The sequence below is a fragment of the Marmota monax genome, unplaced genomic scaffold, assembly GCF_021218885.2.
Source record: "Marmota monax isolate L192 unplaced genomic scaffold, Marmota_monax_Labrador192_F-V1.1 WCK01_AAM20220418_F8-fsc00068, whole genome shotgun sequence".
NCBI classification, from domain to species: Eukaryota; Metazoa; Chordata; class Mammalia; order Rodentia; family Sciuridae; genus Marmota; species Marmota monax.
This window is the reverse complement of record NW_026692352.1, coordinates 8,808,152-8,829,034: the sequence shown is the minus strand read 5'-3', so window position 1 is coordinate 8,829,034 and position 20,883 is coordinate 8,808,152. Positions and strand designations below refer to the sequence as shown.

Sequence of the window (20,883 nt, the reverse complement as noted above, 5' to 3'; positions counted from 1 at the left end):
TAAGAGGTGTATATTTTTACCATACCTGCTTTTAGTTGGGAAGATCAGAGCAGGTATGTCCCTTGATCATGGACATAGAACCAGTTCATTTTTCACCTAATCCTTGACTAAGAAGTCCTCAGAGGCCAGATGCATGATTCTTTCCTTTGAAGTGTAGGACTTCCTCAGGAGCTCCTGGAAGGAGGAAGTGAGTACTGGAAACCCTCTAATCTCCAGCAGCTCGATGTTGGGTCCCTACCAGGACACATGTCCTCTCTGTCACAAAATGACTAGAATCCCCTTCCTCCCTAGAGCAAAAGGCAGACCTAACAACTTTTTATGGGCCAACGTCCTTTATCAATTCTGTCTTCACTCTGCTACCTTTTGTACTCTCCACCTAAACTGGAGCCACAGAGGTCAATTCTCTAACCCTTCTGCTTTCTCTATGCAGTGATTTGTGGAAGATCAGGGTCTCTTTTGATTTTGGTAGAGCCCTTAATAGAAATATCATTGGCTTCAGAAACAGAAAGACATACCTTCAAATTCTTTTCTGAATGTGGAGAAATTGGAATCCTTGAACATTATTGGGAGAAATCTAAAATATTAGAATTACTGTAGAAAACGGTGTGTTGGTTCCTCAAAAAATTAAAAATCGAATTACCATATGATCCAGGAATTTCTCTTCTGGGGATATGCTCAAACAAAATGAAAGCAGGAACTCAAAGAGATCCCTGATCCCACGTGTTCATGGCCTATTATTCGCAGGGGCTAAAAGGTGGAAGCAACCCACATGGATGAATTGATAAACCAAATGTAGCACATATAGGGCGATGGAATATTATAAGCCTTAAAAAGCAAAGAAATTCAGACACACACCGCAACAGTGGTGAACCTCAACAACATATCAAGTGAAATAAATCAATAAAAGATAAATACCATATGATATCACTTGCATGAGATACCTGGCGTAGCCAAATTCAGAGACAGAAAGTAGCATGGTGGTTGCCAGGGGCTGAGGGAAAAGAGAAATATGGATTTGTTTAATGAGTACAGAGCTTCTTTTTTATGAGATAAAAAATGTTCTGGAGATGGCTGGTGGTTAGTAGTTGCAGAACAATGTGAATGTCCTTAATTCCACTGAACTGCACACTTAACAATGATTAAAGTGGTAAGTCTAGTCTTATATTTTGCCACAATTTTAAAAAATGGGGGAAAAAATGTATCTTTGGCAGGATTTAGCTATGTGACCTAACATAAATTAGTTACCCTTCTGAGCCTGTTTTCCTCATGTGTTCCTTATTGGGTTGAGAGAACTGAATCTGATAGTGTAGATAAAGCACTTAATATAGTGCAGACACAAAGCAGGTGACCCACAATACTAGTCTTCCTTCCCCTTCCCCTTTTCTGCATCTGTCTCTTGAAACCCCTTGCCTTGGGGCCCCTGCCTTTTAGGGGCTGCTGGCTGGGAGCTGTAGCTTTCTAGCTCATCCACCACAGAGGAGAAGCTACGCAAAGTCAGCATTTGTAATCCTAAATACTCAAATCAAATGTTCACCTTCAGGCAAGTCCCAAGAATTTGGGGGAGATGATGAAATCAAATGGGATTTAGTTGCAAAATAAATTATTGTTTATAATTAAGGAATCTATTTTAATTTCATTATCACATAAATAAAATTGCATTAGAAAGTAGTAAACAGCAAAATTTTGTTGTACAGAATTATTGAGAACCTCATATATGCTGAGTAGTATTCTAGGAGGTGAGAATCAGAAATGAACAAAGCAAAATCTTGTCTTCTATCCTTGCAATTATTATGGACAATGCGGGGTGGGGGAGTCACTGGGTGCTATGTTGATGCTTGATATGGGATTATACTCGGTCCACCTCCTAAACCAAGAGGTAGAATTTGTGTACAAACTTCACAGTTGAGGAAACAGCCTCGAAGAGGTAAGTGGTCCATCACTGAGAGTTGGGGACCCAGGTCTACCCTTTGCTAAAGTGCTACTCTTTACCACAAGAGGCAATCCCACTGGTCATGGTGTCCTTCTAGCTGTGCGTTTGCTGACAGAACCCTCAATCTTGCTGCAAGATGCTTATTTGTGTCCCCTCTCCTCCTCATCACAGTGGACTGCATGGACCCCACGTGTTCAGGCCGCGGTGTCTGCGTGAGAGGCGAGTGCCACTGCTCTGTGGGATGGGGAGGCACCAACTGCGAGACACCCAGGGCCACCTGCTTGGACCAGTGCTCAGGCCATGGGACCTTCCTCCCAGACACCGGGCTTTGCAGCTGTGACCCAAGCTGGACTGGACATGACTGTTCTATCGGTAAATGTGGGAAGAAGGGGCGCAGGGTGTGGGTGGAGGGAGGGGCTTCCCACTATGATATGTTACCCATTCAGTTCTGATCAGTGGCGTAACCCTGTTCTCAGTCACCTAACAAGGGGTTCCCTATGTTCCCGAATACTTTTCTTCTTCCCCTGATCCTTCGTCTTCAGTACCTCTTCTCTTAGATGGGCAGAAGTTTCAAAAATCACAACTGTTTCTTCCATAGAGGTGAATTTGAGATTCAAAACAGCATTCTTTATCAACATTAGCAATAGTACCTGTAATTCTAGATATGTTTCTTAGAGACCCCTCTCTCACATAGGACTATTTTCCCTGGGCAAGGCTGTGGGAAAGTTCCTAGGCAAGAGCCATGAGACAGGGGTAAGAGTGGCCCCTGCCCCAGCTGCCACACACTTTGGTTTCACTCATTTCCCATAATAAAGTATAAGCTCATAGTGGATTTTAGGGTTCTCTGTGATCTGGCCCACACCTGCCTTTGGTCAGATGCTTGACTAGATGGTAGGTTCCGTGGGTGCAGCAAACATGCCTGTTCATGACTAAGCCCTGGGACTCAGCACGGGCCATACCCTTTCATCAAAAATACTGATAAATGAATGAATGATTTAAGCCAGGATTGAATGTGCTCTTGATTGCAGTTTCTGGCTCCCCACAGAATTTATACATGTCAAGTTCAAAGGGTAATACTGTTGGCATCCTTCTGTTGTAAGTGCTGTGATTTATAGACTCTTCAAAGAGGATTAAGTAAGAACATACATGATTCACTTACCATAGTATTGGTACATAATAGGTTGAGTCCACATCCAATATCACACTTAACCCACATAAAATCCCTGTGAGAAAGGAATCCCCATCCCTATTTAACCAATTTACATGACACTTTAACCAGTGAATACTTATTGAGCACCTATTTGTGCCCCAGGTACTTTTGTAGTCAGAGAGGATAAAGATCCTAGGACATCCCTACCTTCTCAGAGCTTGCATTCTGGGAATAGTAGAGGGGAGACCACAAACAAACAAAGAAAGAAAAATAAAGTGATCAGAGAATTTTTAAGTAATCCTGCCCCAGGACACTCAGCTAGAGAGTGATAGCATCTCCAACTAGGCTCTTCTGCTCTAAATCACCTTCCTCACCACTCCACACTGTTAAAACAATGTGAGGCTTAAATTAGCTCATTATGGTGTGGATTAACAGTTCTGGTTGTTATCAAGAAAGATGGCTGAGACCTTTGGTGTTCACACCTTTGGAATACTTTGAATCGCCTTTCCCCATTGAACGGAGAACTGACATTCAGTAACAGTCTAAATTGGACTTTTATCCTTGTTTGCAAAGCTCACATAAAGACATGATTGTGAGCACAGATGTGCAGAGTCTCAGGAATAATTCCTTTTATATAGCTCTGTTTATGGCAATATAATAAATGATCCTCTTAAAGCTACGCTGGCTTGTATAGTTCATTATATGGCCACAAAGCTAATTTATGATAGGTCTATAACTGTGACTTGCACCGTTAATCCCTAATGAAATTCCACAGTTTTGGAGGAGGCAGGTATAACTTTGGGTGATATTTTGAAGTATTCTGTGAAAGGAGACGACAGAACCATTGGAGGGACTCTGAGTAGAACTGTTGAATTATTTGAATTGAATTGTTTCTCAATCCTGAGTACTGCCCTCCCCATAGCTGATAACAAACCTTTGGCTCATGTGAAGGCAGAGAACCCTGTGGGGAGAAGAGGCCCTGAGTCAGACAGACCCAGGTTCAAATCCCAGCCCTACTACTTCATAGTTGTAACTTTGGGCAAGTCACTTTACCCCTCAAAGCTAAAAAATGGAGATGACTATAGTATCTACCTTCCAGGGTCACTGTGACAATTATTCAAGACAATGCAAAGGAGAGTTGAGCATGCTACTCAGCCCATGATGTGGGCTCCATAAATGTTATCTATTTTTATGATCCTGATTAACACAGCCATCAGTGGAAGCACTGGATATTAACAAAAACATTTGATAATATGAAGTAAGATAAGACATGCCTTTCAGAAATGCAAATTATAATTTTTCAGTCTCCAATCTGTAACTGACTGAATGGTGTCATGATTGTTTCAAGGCCAGGAATTTAAAGGACAGCTTCAAGTTATTGACCCCCTTCACCGTAGTAGTAAAATTTGGGGTTTTGTTGAGTGACTGATAGCATACAACAAACTACGACACACAGAAACACACTCCACAACCACACCACCATGGCCATGTGAGGAAGGATGGCAGGTGTGGTATCATCCACGCTGGAAAGCTCCGTGACTTGCCAAAGGCATGCTGGTGAGTGAGGAAAGGGAGTCGGACCCAGTCCAGGGCTCTAAGTCAAGCCTGCTTCCTGTCACCCAGTTGGAAGGATAATGAGAGCATTTCAAGTGTTCTCCTCTTATCTCAACCACCTAGGCATCACCTACTTTTGGGTCCAACCCTAGTTCTTCCTCTGTGTGGCATTGGTAGGCTTAACTTCTCTTGACTTTAGTTTCCGTATCTGAAAAATGGAGATAATAGCACCGATCTCAGCAATTATGTGATTGTTAAGTTACATCATTTTTGTACACACATAGAATAGTGTCTGCCATGTAATATGCACTTTTATATCTCTTTCTACCTCCATTCCAAGAACATTTTCACCAAGTGGAAGGTATTTTAAAACTAGTGAGTCTTTGCAATGAAGCCAAGCAAGAGCTGCCTCGTTGCCTGGATGCAAGGGCAGCCAAGAGACCATCTTTATGTTCAAAGAGGTACTAATGGAGCAGGCTCAGGTGTCACTTCAGAAGACTTGCTCCCCACTCCTTGAGCGTCTTCCGTAGGAATCTTACCCTCTCCAACCCTCAGTTTCTTCCCACTTACCTTATAAAACTGTTGTGGGGATTGGGAGAGAAAATACAGGTGAAATGGCTACCCCAGTACCTCACACAGCTCAGACACTGGACAAGCGGAAACTCTATTCATGTTATTTATGCTGTGTGCTGTCTGGCATGCCCAGAACTTTCATCAGGAACTGCACACCAGCAGACATGTCCTAAGTGGTCCTCCCAACATCAGGGTCCACTGTGGGTTGGCAAAGCTAGACAGACTCCTACCGGCCACCACCCACTAGGAAGGAGGACTGTCTCTTCCCTGAGATGAGTGTCTTGCTGCTGTTCGGCACCAGGAACAGGATTTGATGAAGGCAGCTTAAATCAACATGCCCTGTGTTCCACAGCCAGCCTGTAATGAAATGGGAGCTGACAAGTTCCTCAGCACTTTGGTGAGGTTTGTGGAAACAGTGAAGGCAGATTTTATACAGTGTTTACTTGGGTCCCTGGTTCCTGGCAGCCTGGTTTCCAGTCTCATCTCAGAAACTGTTCCTTAAATCCAGCCTGTTCATATGGTCCTCCACCCTGACAGGCAGCATGAGATAATTGTGAACAGATTCCTGTGACCCAGAAGATGCTGTATCCCACCCATCAGCCCCAGGGCACCTCTGTCCTTGACTTTGGGCCCTAAGGGAATCTGCTTCCCAAATCATTTGAGATGATGAGGACAGCAGGGAAGGTGACCGTGCTGTCATGTAGATAGGAAAGGTTGGAGAGGGGAAATGACTTGCCCAAATGATTGGCTTACAGCTGCAGAGTTGAATCCAGGGCAGACCTTTGCCTCAATCCTCAGCTCTTACCTCAAACCCTTTCCATCCAAGGAGGCTTCCTTATCTCTTCTTCCTGATAAGCCACAGGATGGAGTGCTAATTAAAGAGCCACCTATTTCTTTGTGCTCACCACATACCAGCCCTGAACTATGTGTTTTACAATCATTATCCTGGTTAAGGTTTCTAAGAGCCCTGTGAAGGTAATGTCACTAGCATTCTCATTTTCTAAATGAAGAAACTTGAAGCTCAAAAGGAGTGTTACTTTCCAGCACCTACCCCACCTTGTTAGTAAGTGGCTGAGTCCAGATTCAAACCAGATGTGGCTCCAAGGTCTTTCCTAAGTGTGTTAATCGGCTTTCTGTCACTGTGACAAAATACCTGAGATAATCAAAAAGAGGAAAGGTTTGTTTGGTCTCATAGTTTTATTGATTCCAGTCCATGGTCAGTTGGTCCCATCACATTGGGCCTTGTAGCATGGCAATATGTCATGGTGGGAGCACATGGTAGAGAAAACTGCTCACCTCATTGGTGGCCACGAAATGAAAGAGAAAAAAAGAGGAATGGCTAGGGTCCCAATACAATTTCAAGGGCATGCATCCAATGACCTAACTGTCTTCCACTAGGCCCCACCTCCTACAGGGTCAGATACTTCCCAGTAATGCCAAGGGCTGGGGATCCAACCTTCAACACATGGCCTTTGGGAGACATTCAAGACCCAGACTGCAGTGCTGACATCACGGTGATCTGAGCAGTCGTGTCCCTCTAGAACTGAGCTGTAAGCTCCATGAGGTCAGAGTCTGTCCACATCCTGAGCACAGGGCCAGACATGCATTAGATTCTCAGTGACTATTGCATGAATGACCCAAGACCTAACCAGTGAATGGGCAAAAAGAGGAAAGAGAGCCCATTGGGAACACAGAAAAGGGAGGTGTTGCAATTGAAACTCTGCCTGGGAAGATTCAGCACACCACTAGACAGACAGCTGTCCTCTCTCAGGACCCCCTCCCCCACACCAAGAACCCTTCCTTGCCACCCCACACACTCTTCGGGAAAACCAAGCCTCTGGCTCCTTCTCTGCCACTTTCCAAACCTCACTTCTATTAGTCTCAGTTGCAGTGCCAGCCAGCCAGAGCTCCTCCTGGACTAGCACCACACCACTGCCCCTCCTTCACCCCAGGGAGCAGCCTGCTGGGCTGGATGCATCATCAGCCTGTGCTTCAAGGCACAGCTCAGCAGCTCTCAGCAACACCTACCCCAAGGGCTATGGTTGGCCATTCTCCCCCTTGGCACAGGGGGAAAGGGAGCAAATTTAACCTCTTTGAGATGGTCCTTAGAATTGGAAGCCTACCTGTCCTTCAGAACCTAATGGCTTCTAAAGAAGGTTGCAGGCTCTGTGACATTCTCCAGGGTACCATTTGAAAGGCTAGTCCTTAGACTTATCATTTGCTCCTCCATAGGTTCATTTGGGGGGGGGGGCTTTATTCCCACCCTCTCTCATTGCCTCTGTTCTCAGCTTCATAAATTCATTCCTAATTTCCTCTGCTCTGAGTCTTGTCTCCCATAAATGGCTTTTATTTGAAAGGAGCCTCTCACTACATTTTATTCCTTTGGGTTGCTGGCGCACAGAAGCAGCGCATGGCAGAGAGCCTGCCTGTAAAATGCTCTTGCTGGTGGTTTATGATTCTTATCATTTCATTGCACTTGAGTTTCATGGAATAACAGGTGGAGATGTTTTAGAGATACAGTGGCATTGGTTTGGAGGTAGCTTGTGCCCTCAGTAAGAATTGCATGAGATTTGGAGTAGGACCAGGCTAGATTGTCAAGACTCAGCTGATCTGTGGAGTATAGCTAATGATACCTGCCTTGCAGGGCTGTTTTCCAAATTAGCTTTAATATGTATGCATAAAATGCTTAGCATGGTGGCTGGCATTCAGTAAGCACTCACTAAATGAAGTATGAGTGTATATATTTTTCAGAATGCATGATTAGGTCTAAATTAGCCAAACAGTGTGAGATTCTAACAAATTTGAGCTTGAGGGCAGTTTACAGAGTGAAGGTTCAGAGCCAGAGACCTGGATCTGAGTCAATGTTAAAGAATTTGTTTTCTCTTTCAGAGGCTCAGTGTCCTTGTTGCTTCTGAGTCTTTCTACCATCTCCTTCCCCCAGCCCCCAACACTGGTCCTTGACTCTAGACCAAGAGTCATTAATATGCTGACACATTTACCCCAAACAACTAGGTCAGTGGCCCACAGCACAAGGGCCACACTGTATTAGCAGCAGCTTTCTCTCAGGACAGTGAGTTTCCTGAACTCAGTGCCAGCAGAGTTCAGCCCCCTCAGAGAGAGACCTGGAGTAGTTCCAGACTTGCACATACCCCCACAGCTACGCACATTTGTTTCACGCAATCACTGAGCCTTTCTGGCCTCCTGTAGGTGCTGAGCACTGTTCAAGCCACCAAGGATCAGAGAGCCCCACAGTCTGTTCATGAAGTGGAATGCCCAAGCTCGAAGCCTGGTGTGCATACAGTAGTGATTAGGAGCCTGGGAGAGGAATCTGGGGAGGTCCTCACTAAGGAGACACGGGAGCCACACTGTGAAAGGGAACTGAAGGGATGCTTATTGGTGGCAAGGAGAGCAGGGCATTGCAGGCTGAGGGACAGCATGTGCAGAAGCAAGAGAGCCCTATGAGTATGCCATCTGTTGATAAAGACATACCTCATCTGACTAGAAAGTAGGAGCCCTGGGTCAGGAGCAGGAAATCAGGTCAGAATATAGGCAGTGCAAATCACAGAGCCCACCCAAATGCCTTAATAAATAAGACTCTTAAATTCACAGCTTTTTCAGTGAACATTGACTATTTCCCTCCCAGATTCTCCATCAGGGCTCTCTCTTTGGCTCTTTCAGCTCAACCTCTGGTGTAGGCTCTACCTTAACTTAGGGAGACATTCCAGAATTCAAACTCATATCCTCTGAGTTTTCAGTTCCATCTCTATTACTCTCTTTCTCTACCAAAAAGAAAAGTGAAACCTCAAAAATGATAACAATAATGATTAGATGGATAGGGATCTGAACAGCTCTGTTATTAAATTAATTCACAATTGACAGCAAAATGAACCAAATGCTTAAAAAATAAATAAATAAATTGAAAGTAGCAGCAGGGTTAAAAAAAATTAAAGCTCTAAACATAGCCGTTGAATTAATGCTAACTTTTGAGAACGGTAATTCAATTTTATTTACTAGGCAAAATATAATTACATTTAAATTTGAGGGAACAGAATTTAATTCTTATTAATGACAGAAAGACTGAGTGAGATGCTTTAATGCCAGAGAAATTGTCTTATGTTCATGGATGGGAGAGAAAATTAGATTCAGCGTTGAGCATTCTCCCCTGTTACAAGTCTCATTTGTGTAGCCGGAATTGTTCCATCTCTGAGAAGCACCACGTTCTCAGCCCAGAAAGCACAGCACCGACATCCAATTAAACATCAAAAGGAAACGATCAGGCTGGGCTATTTCTGTATAGGTATGGTACAGGACAGGAATCTCAAGGTTAGAATTTCACCCAAGAAATAATATCCAGTGAGACTTGACATTTCCTGTGCCCCTTCCCAGCAGCAAGTGACAGCCTAAAAACCAAAGTTCAGAATAATAAATATCTGAGACATTAACGCTGCCATGTGAGGGAAGGGGAGTGCTGGAGGGAGGCAGGAAGAGCTCTCCAGTTGTCTGAAAAGTAGCGTAGACGTTTAAACACAATGAGATGGTCAGTTCCTAGCATTTAATCAAACACTGGAAAATTGGGCCCAGACAGGCATACTGCTAAGTACTGCCAGAGTTAAAGGTTGATAAACCAGGAGCTGGCAGCTTTTTAATTTAGTGGAATTTCCCCCGACAGCCCTGGAACATTTTCTATCAGAACTGGAGCTCTTCAGTATGTAAATATAAGTCCTCCTGAAATTGGGCTTCAGAATCAGGTCTCTGTTTAGATGTCCAAGCTGATACTTATATTCTCTCTCTCTCTACTTGTCTTCTGGATCAAACTACTGTTATGATAACTTGTAATTTTAAAAAATAACTGTTCCTTGAAAGGAAATTTTGCATTGTACAGAACTCCTTCATATATACGCATCAGAATTTATTCAAACAACAAATACATAAGCCTCTGACATGGCAGGGAGTGTTGTTCCCAAGAAATCAGGGTCTAGAGAATTTGGGTGACTTTCCCAAAAACACTTTGGGGAATCAAGAGTTCAAATCCAGGCTTCTCTGGGTTCATAGTATATTCCTTGCACAACTCTGTCACTGGCTGCTACCAAGGTTCACACTGAACCTGGCAGTGAATTAGGGTATCAGGTGTACCAGGTACCACTTCATGAAGTAACACTGCCAGGAATCATGCAAATGGAGTCATGACCCTGGTGTGCTTCATAGTACTCCCAGAGTTCAGGAAACAGACTAGTTACTCTCAACTGGGGTGATCCAGGTGGCTTCTTGGAGGACATGGGACTTCTGATGGGTGTTGGAAGTTGGCTATGAGTAGGCACAGATAGAGGGAGGAAGCAAGCACTTTGCAGCAAAGACTTGCAACATGTACAGAGCTGAGACAGATCAAGGGCATCTCCTGGGAATTTTTATTAGTGCAGTGTGGCTTATCTTAGCATATCTATGGCAGTTGTGCGGGGGGAAGAGGTAAGGAAAGCTAACAGGTATCGGAGCCTGAATGACATAAAAGAGTTTAGGTTTATCTGTCAGTGGAGGTCCAACTTGGCAGTTTGGTCTTAGAAAGTTTACTCTAACATCAGCATGCAGTTTAGATGCCTGGAGACATCCTGGTGCAAGTGTCCAGGAAAGAGTTAGATAGATGAGCTCATAGCTGGGTGGAGAAATGGGCCTTTTACCAAAGGATATCAGGTCAGAGATCTTTTGGAAGAGGACATTGTCTACCTTCATTTCACCCATTTGGACCCTTTAAGTGAGTTGGGTTCCACCTGTGGCCAAGGATGCACATCCCAGTCATGTTCTTTGGCTCCTTTGCTCACCAGGCCTTTCCTGGCTTGTTATCCTGCAGAGTCAGACCCTGTTTGGAGGTCTCCTCCCAGTTGGTTTGAAGTCCTCTAATCAGGAAGCCTGATACCCTCCAATTAAGATGAATAACAGGTTTACTGCTTCTTGAGATAGGTACTTTGTAAAGGCTTAAAATTCTAGTCCTGGAGGAATAGGTGTGGAGACCTGCTCTGCACCAACGCACTGGAATTCACTTTTCTGCCTGGTTTGAAAGCTCTCTAAGCTCCTTGAATGAGGTGAAAGGCCATGTGCTTCCCAAGGCTCATTAGCTTTGTGCCATCTCCATCTGCAGAACAGAGCCATGACTTGGAGCAGCGCTGGCTCTCGGGTGATAGGAGGGGAAGTTGAAAAGCACAAGAGAGTGGCTTGGGTTTGGCCTCAATGTCTAGAGGACACTAATTACAGTAAGGAAGTCAGACTCAGGCTGTTTTTCTGCACCTTCTTCCTTGTCTTTCTAAAACCTGCACTGGAACTAAAAAACTATTGGCCTAAGTTAGTGAAGGAAGGATCAGGGGGTGTCCTACTCGAGAGAATTCTGGCCTGTTCAAAATATAAACTTCTTTAGGAGAGAAAATTAACATACAATCAGCCTACTGCTCACTGGTGTGGTGACCAGCTTTGTGCTCATTTACATGCATGGGAAGACTTGAGTTCCTTGTGGCTAGGAGTAATTTCATATCATCTCTGCATTCCCAGCCTGCATCTAGGGATATCTGACACATAGTAGGTGCACACACTCTCAATAGACAGATATGTAGATATATAGAGATATATACATAATAACTCAGACCTTGGAAGTAACACAGCCCCGTATTAGTAACACAGCATTTATCTGTGACCTTGAGAGTCACAGAGGAGCAACTGGAGCCAGCCAGCCATCAGGGCCTCTACTTCTACTGCTGACTACCTCTGTGATAGTGCTGGGGGTTGAACCAAAGGTCTCATGCATGTTAGGCAAATGTTCTACCACTCAGCTATACCCCAGCCCTTTTTATATTTTGTTTATTCTGAGACAGTCTTGCTAAGTTGCCCAGGCTGGTCTCAAATTTGTGATTCTGCCTCAGCCTTCCAAGGAGTTGGTATTACAAGTGTGCACCACTGTGCCAGGTTTCTCAATACACTGTAAAATCAATTTTAAAATTATGGTACCTGGGGTACTATTGTCACCATTTTACAGATGACATAGATGAGGCACAAAGGTGGGCAGCATTTGTCTCACGTTGCAGAAGTAGCAGATCAGACTCTTGAACCCAGCTTGCCTGACTCCAAGGCCTTTGCTCTGTGCAAAGTCACAGAACATTGAGTAATCACATGGCATACTCCTCCCCCTATCACTGGAATTTGGAACCACATAGATACATGTGTGAGCCTCACTGGGGAGTGCAGAGAATAATTTGTGATAGCAGGATCCTGGAGGCAACACAGATAGACTAATAATCCTGAGAAAGAATGATCTGCATAGAAGTCTTTGTGAAGGTGAACCCCTTGTGGCTGAGATAAGGCTTCAGGGAGGAGGTGTTATTGTAGCCAGAACTGGAAGCACATTTAGACTTGAACATGTGAAGATGAAGCAGAGGAGGGCCTAGACCATGGAAACTGCACATGCAGAAGCACAGAGGAGGGGCCAAAAATACATAAATGTCTCTTGTAGCCATTGCCTAGTTGGTACCCTACAGGACTGTTTTTATAAGGTAGCTAGCAAGTTCTTTCTCAAGTACTGACATGTGTGTCACTGTGTGGCATAGAACAAGGCACTTCCTCTTCTGGGTCCTAGTTTTGCTGTCTAACATTGCTCCACGCACAATACCTACTCTTCTAAGTTCTCATCTTTTTTACTTTTGGTCCTATAACCAAATAACAGAGATCTCCTGACCCATCTCTGATCTTACGGTTAGGCTTCTAATCTTGGCTAAGCCACATCCCATCATGCTCAGGATCTGTAACCTTTCCTGGGCCCTCCCAAATGCAGTTCTTCTCATACTTCAAGAGCCCTCACTCTTGATCCCCAAATGGGCTATTTCAGTGTCTACAGCTATTCACCAGGCCACTGCTCACAGATATTCCTTCCTCCTACCTCACTGAGAACATTGAGAGCATTAGTCAAATACTTTCCTGTTATCATGGATGGTTCCCTACACAGCCCATGCCCACATGTCTCTCTGCCTGTGTTCCCTTCCCCAGGGGATGAACTGCCCTGTAAGCCTGTCTTGCCAATTATGCTTTGGGTCCAGTGTTTGCCAACTTTTTAAGAGGCATCTCAGTGGAACATCATCCCTTGCTTTCCCCATATCTTCAAACCCTCCCTTCCCTGGCTCTTTCCAGCATATAAACATGAAATAGTTGCCATATAATAGATGTTTACTCTGTTAAAGATGTATGTGACACTAGACACATTGCATAATATTTATTTAACCTGCACGTGAGCCTAATATTTGATATCTATATACTATTTTGCAGATAAGAAAGCTGAGGCACAGAGAGATGAAGTAACTTGCTCAGGTCACATGTTGGATGGATGGATGGATGGATGGATGGATGGATGTTTAGTTAAATGGCCTGGTGACTGGATAACCAGTTAGATGATCAGGCAGTTAGGTGGAGGGACAGACAGATGGACAGATAAACAGAGAAACAAAGAAAAGGAGAAGTTCTTAATCCAATAGAAATTCAGTTGTGGTGAGGAAGCAGACTCAGACTCTGATTTTAGAAATTATGTAGTCTAACTGTGGCAATGATCTAATATAGAATTAACAGTCAGGGAACCACTGTCAGATTACATCAGGTTTTACCTCAGCCTGATCCCACAATTCACAAACCAAAAATCTGTATTAGTATAATCACCTTTTATTCTAGCTAAGTACCTTTGAGCATTTCTCCAAGCAGTCTCCTTGACTCCAGTACAGGAGTGTAAGTAGCCTTACAGGACTGCTATGAAACAGTAATGAGGTAACATTTCTGTGCCATCAACAACAGTTCTGCGACATTGTGGAAATTTCATTGCTTTCTTATTTTTGCCTTAAGTGCTAGGTAGATTGACTTGAATTTTAAGACTACCAGGATTTTAGAAAAATCCCTCAAGTGGGCAGTAACTCAGATGAACTAGTGATAAAACAGAAAATCCAAGCAGAATTCATCTTAAATTGTCAAACTCGCTATTAAAATTTCTTAAGGTCACTCTCCAAATCTCAGTTCCTAAGCAAAATAGAAATATTTGACTTATCAAATTTGACTTACAAACAGACTTCCCAAGAGGTCACATGGGGCCCAGACTCTGTTCCCACATCCCCAGAATTTTAAAAACATCTTCATCTGCATACATTCCTTGTTCAGCAGAAAGTGTGCAGAACCATGGGTGGGGTCCCTACCACTCCCTATTTGTGGCAATTTTTGAGCATCTTTCCAAGTAGAAAAAAATATATGGGAAAATTATGTGTAAGTCTCTCCCTTTAGGGGAAAGACACAGCTTCCCCTACCAGCTATTTAATGAACAGGATTGTAAAATAAGTCCAGACAAATTAAAACATAGCCATGATAGGTCCCAGGCTTCATCTGGGCTTGTATGTGGATTAGAGTTTAATAAGAGAAGCCCGGGGCAGCTTCTCCCTTACGTATACACTTTGGGGCATAATTACCAATAGCCAAACCTTAGATCTTTTCTTTGCCCTCTTCACCTCTTCCTCATATGTTCACCTCCCTCAAGGAAAGACAACAGGTGCAGTTTGGGCATTGGCACAAAGGAAAATGTTTCTGAGGATAAGGACTAAGACCTTTTACAATCACAACTCAGATTGAAGATGAGTGTCTAAGAAGGTTAAGTGCAAAGAAGTCTGAGCCTTTATATGAATATATTTGACAAAATAACTTGTGTGCACTATGACAGTGAGTCAAGCCAACCATCATACACTTCTTTCATGGAACTTTTTTCCCAATTATTTATTCTTTCAACAAATGTCTGTAGAAAGCCATGCTGTGCCATGCCTGGTGCTAGTGCTCAGGAAACCAAGATGGATAAAAGCTAGACTCTGCTGTCAGATGGGATTCTAGTCTAGAAAAAAGATACACAAGTGAAATGAGAAAGAGATTGCCTGGGCAAGGGAAAGTGCTTGGGTTTGACTTCCTACAAGAGAAGAGTTAATGTGTCAGGCATGGTGGCATGCACCTATAATCCCATCATCTAAGGAGAATGAGACAGGGGGATCATGAGTTCAAAGCCAGCCTCAGAAACTTAGTAAGGCCCTGAGCAACTCAGTGAGATCCTTTCTCTAAATAAAATACAATAAGGCTGGGGATGTGGCTCAGTGGTTAAGTGCCCTGGTTCAATCCCTGGTATCCCCCCACTCCTACCTCCTCCCACCCCCCCCCAAAAAAAAAAAAAGAAAGAAGGAAGGAAAAAGAAAAGAGCTAATGTGATCTTGAGTCTAATTGGCTCATCTCCAAGACGCTGTTATAGTTCAGGCAAGGAATGAGAAATTTAGGACAGTTGGAGATTATCACCTGATTTCAAGAAAAATATCATCCTACAAATACAAATGGCTTCTACCTAGCTTTTAATAGTCTTGACTAATGGTGCCAGCCAGGTGACCAGAACAAGAGCTTCATACCCAAATATTGAGGTTACTATTAGAAAAGCAAATATTTGGCTCATCCGGAAGCTGATCCTTTGTTAGAGAGCATGGAGCTCTGCTGATACAGTATGTCTTAGGCTTCATCAACCAGTCATATATGCAATATAGTTTACATAAAGCTTCTTACACATACCTCTTCCTTTAATTATCACATCCACCCTATAGGAGGGAGATAATTATTACTCTCTCAATTTAAGGAGTGAAGAATTATAGCTCAGAGAGATTAAGTAATTTTCCCAAGAACCCCATAGCAGGGAAACTAGGGAGTCAGTCTACCCTACAGCCTGTATACTCCCTACTACCTCCACAGATACCTGCCAGGCCCCAGACCTTCAGCATTCAATCAGAAAGCTTGGATTTTGATCATATGAAAGTCAGCCGGCAATTATCAAATGTTCTTGTATTGGATGTGTTTCCAAAGTCAGAATTCGCATCTGATCTTCAGCCTTCAATCTAGCCTACTTATCACTGCTTCTCATTTCCATTTTTTATAAAAACGTGTCTGTGAAATTTATTATATTCTGATCACACACCAGGTACTAGGCTAGACTCTTCACTTTGGCTCACACTCGCTCATGTAGTTCGGTAGATTTAGGTCATGTTCATCTGTCATGTCAGACCTAAACTCCTTAAGGTCGTCCCCACTTGTATCCTCAGTGCCAAGCAAGTCCTGCAACAACCCTCTAGAGTGAGCCATGTCGTCTCAGTTTACAAAGAAGGAAACATGAGACTTAGGAACTGCAACCCAAATTTCACCAAGGCCCATTTCTATGATGTAAAAGGCATATGAGCTGTCAAAGCACATTCTGTAACATCATCCTGTTTGGATCTCACCAACTACTCTGTGAAGTTACATCTGCTTTAATGTCAAAGCAGAATCTGAGAAGGCAAAAATAGAGCTATTCCTTTATTTCAGGAACAAAAATAATAAATCAAAGTATTTGGGAGAAGAAATAACAAATAGGGACTAAACCTGAGGACAGATGATAAAGTAGCAGCATAGGTTTCTGCTCCCATCATGTGTCAGTGGGTCTCTTCCACTCAAACTGGCCCCTCTGCAAAGGAGAACCCGAGCGCTCCCAGGCTGTGTTACCATCAGTTAGCACCCCATAAACATCAAGGTCGCCGGTTCAGGCCCCTTCCATTAAAATGTGTAAGAGCTCACAACCCAGCTTGTAAAGGGCTGTTGGAGGGTGCCCAGCCACCAAGCAGCTTTAGCTTCGGGCCAGGAAAGCATGTCTAGTGTCAACTAGCAAGGAAATGGAATGTTTGGATGATCAGACCCACAGTCTCCAGACGCAAAGAATGAGATCAAGTGTCTGGGAAACTCCGTGTGGAGGATCCCATTTCATCGCATATATATCCAGGGTCTAACTGGATGTAACAAAAAAAGAGGCAGCGAGGCCAGAAGTGGGAGGAATCTGCTGGAATAAACCAGGAGTTTCCCCTAAAGAAAAGCCTCCCTGGAGGATATAGGATATAGTTGTTTTTTTTTTTTTCCTTATTCTGAGGCTGTTTTCTTATTTGTAGAATGCCTGTCTTGCAATTCTGTGTTGCTTGAGGATGGTCAAAACAAGGAGAACGCTCAGACACCCACATGACCTTGTAGAATGTCCTTCTCCCATCTGGGTCTTGGTATCCTCACCTCTAAGAAGGATAGCAGCCAAATGTTCTCATAACATCCTCATGATATTTAAGTGAGAAATTGTATGTGAAATATGCTTCTTAAACTGTAAAACGTGATCTAAGTGTTAACTAAGCCAAAAATGGCCTTCCCACACATTACCTCATTTGATCCAACACCAAGTCTGTAAAATCTATGAAGTGGGAATTATTGTCCCCATTTTATAGAAATAGAAGTTGAAGGTTTGATGGATTGCATAACATGCAACTTAACAGATTATTCAGCCAATCAGTGGCAAAGACATGGGTAGACTCCAGATCTGTGGTTTTAATCCATTGCATATATGCCAAATGGTAGAGATAATGGCTATAGGTTATTGGGATGGCTACAGATTATTTGGATAATCTTTGGAATGCCAATATCAGTTTGTGGTTTATTTGGACAAAGACCTCCTGGGAGACAGATTGTATCTACTGACCTCTGTATTCGAGCCCAAGGTACAGGCTCTGGCACATAGTAGACATGTGTGGAAGATTATTAGAAGGATAAATAAGTCAGTATGAATTTATTGAGACCTATTATATATCAGGTACCAGGTGCCCTCTGAAATGGGTGCTGTCATCGTCCCTCCCCATTTTATGGAGGAATCAAATGAGGCTAAGAACCATAGAGTAGGAGGTCAGGTAGCTGGCTAAACTGAGATTTGGAATTATATCTGATTGCAAGTCTTACTCTCCTTTGTCCACACTACCTCTAGATTAATTACCAAAGGAATGTTGTAAGGTCTTCCCTCCATATCCACAGGTTCTGTATCCATTCAACCAACTATAGGTTGAAAATATTCCAAAAAAATTTTTTCATCTGTACTGAACTGATTTTTCTCATTATTATTCCCTAAGTAATATAATCTGACAACTATTTACATAGCACTTATATCGTATTTGGCATGATAAATAATCTAGAGATGACTTAAATATACAGGAGGATAATAAAGGTTAAATACACATACTTTGCCATTTTATAAAACGGACTTGAGAATCCATGGATTGGGTATTCAAGGGGGTCCTGAAATTAATCCCCCATGGATATTGAGGCTCACGGGGCAGCTATGCCTGTTAGGTAAGACCTGATATCCCACAGGTAAGTCCAGGGCAAGGCCTACCTCTTCTGTTCTTGGTCCCCATCAACTCCATATACCCTGCTGCCTAAAAACATGTCCACTTTGGCGCCAGCAGCCTGTCCCTCTCCTGGCTTGGTGAATAGAAGTACTGTTTGGTGTTTACTTTCACACCATAAACTACCATTGGGAAAAGTGCTGAGTAAACCCAAGCAAAGCCCAAGTTGATCTTCTCCCCGGGGCTCTTGGGAAAGCTCCAGCCCTGAACCTAGACCCAGCCTCCAGAGTCATCAGGGGGTCATTGTCCTTCAGTGGTATGCAGAAAAGGTGGGAGTTTCAGGGATGGGATCTAGGGAGGCCTGAGGACTGGAGATTGTCATTATTTATCTCTAGGAAAGGCTACGATGTTGTCTACACTTGATCTCAGCCAAGAGGCTGAGAAGTGTTGCCTAAAACATTGTCTGAAAGGAGCTTGAACAACGTCCTAGATGGGCTGCCGGGAGTAGTAATACTTGGCTCCACAGCCCCATCCTGGCATGGTACATTTTCTGGTGGACAGGTCATTTGGGAAAGGTAGCACTGGCTGGACTTTCAGCCAGGTTGAGCAGTGTGTATACAAATTATTTTTCATCCTCATGTGCCTGTCTCTCTGGGCAATAAAACTTAATTAGGGCTCTATTCTGTGCCAGGACTTGTGCTCAGTACCAGGGATAAAGGTGATCCGAGGAAGGAGAACCTAGTCCAAGGTTGTTCCTGGTCTGACAATGAGACAGACACAAAAACAAAGAATCACTCTAATGTGTAATATGGGATGAGAAGGAGCAAGAGAATAATCACAGGTTGACTCCCAGGTGACTTCTTGTCACCTGTGACAGGTGAGCCAAGCCTTGGGGGTAGAATTATATTATGTAACACAGTGAGTAATTGTATCATAGACTCCCACAAACTTAAAGCCTGGAATCTTAAAAACCATCAGGCAGGTTACCCCCTGAAATAGATGAGGAAACTGATACCCAAACAGAAGTGACCTTCTCAGCAGATTAGTGGCTGAGCAGGCATGGATTTCACAAACCTCTTTGGACTCCCAGTCTTCAGGAAACCTTTCTTGAGTTAATCAACCATTACTGTGATCTTTTGTATTGTGCACCTCACTTAGTGCTCACTGCAGGTTGGCTTGGTCATCAGGGGGCTGACCACAGTATCACATAGCACTTGTTCCCCTGGGCCAGAAGTTGTGGCTCAGTGAAGTCAAAGGACCTGCACATAGTCACACAGCTCAGAAGCTCCTGAGCCTGGCATAGAATCCAGTTCTTTGGCTCCAATTCAGAGCTGTCTCTGTCCCTCCTCCAGCAGCCTCCCTCTTTTCTGGGCAGATGAGAAATCAGATGTGTAGGAAGTACCTCCATTTTGCTTGCATAAGGACACACCATAAAGAGCAACTCTAACTGCATTTATTTTTAATTTTGCAAACATTTTATCCATTGTCTTCAGGTTAATAATGAAGGTCTGAGCCTCTGAGATCTAATTTTGTTTTCTTTCCTTTTTCAAAAGCAACTAAAACATTAGCAGTTTCTACACCAGCAGTGTCACTTGGAAGGGAGTAATGGGCAAAGGCAACTTAACACAGATGCCAGTTCACTTGTTTAAAAGGAATTTAAAGTGTCAGGATTCTCACATGAATGTGAAGACTATTGGGCCACGAAGCATCCGGGTCTCCATCAGAGCCCTGGCAGAGCGCATCCATGGACACAGTTGCTCAGCCTATTTCCTAAAGAGCACTTATGTTTTGGAAGCCTTCACGACCTCTGCCTGCAAGAAGCATGAAGTAGTTGCTGGCCAGAAGCCCGAGGGGCTTGTGAATCAGGCCCTGTGTGCTCTGCCCCACTGCACAGACAGGCCTTTGTGAAGGAACAGGCAGCTCCACTCTGGCCCTGAAGTGCTCCCCCCACCCCGCCAGCTGTTTGCTTTGGGTCTAAAAGCCCATTTAGATGGAGCTTGGAGTTAGGGGGAGGAAGCAGCAAGCCAAGGACAGAGAATAAACTGCAGGTTTTGGACAACAACCCAGAGTATGCCCATGGAGTGGAGGATCCAGCCTCCCCTCACCCCCACTTCAGTTAGAGTCAGAGCTGCTGTGAAACTCAGGCCCCAGAACTCTTCACATGCCCCAGCCAGACCCACAAGCTCTTTACTTGGTGACCGGGCCTCCTCCTCACTTTGTTTTCACACATAACCAGTTTTTAATTAAATTTGACTTTTTCTCACATCTGTTCACAAGGCCAGTCCCCCTTGGAAGTGGCAAGCACAAAGGCGGAGACTGGCTGGCAGCAGGAAAAGCAAATAGAGCAGAGCCCTCTGTCCCTCCTGTCCTGGTGGGGAAACACCGCAGGGCAGGCTTCGGCCCAGGGCATTGTTGTGGTCCTGAGGCCATTGTCCACGGAGATTAGTCTCCCAAGCCTCTGGAATCCTGATCAC

General features: G+C 43.8%; 1 protein-coding gene across 3 annotated transcripts in view; it reads left to right on the top strand.

Moving 5' to 3' along the window:
- Window positions 1-20,883, top strand: part of Tenm4 (teneurin transmembrane protein 4) — a 1,383,002-nt gene that overhangs the window by 1,251,645 nt on the left and 110,474 nt on the right. For all 3 annotated transcript variants that reach the window (XM_058578572.1, XM_058578574.1, XM_058578573.1), the window contains one exon: window positions 2,102-2,302. In XM_058578572.1, the coding sequence (XP_058434555.1) occupies window positions 2,102-2,302 (201 nt within the window). The remainder of the gene's footprint in view (window positions 1-2,101; window positions 2,303-20,883) is intronic.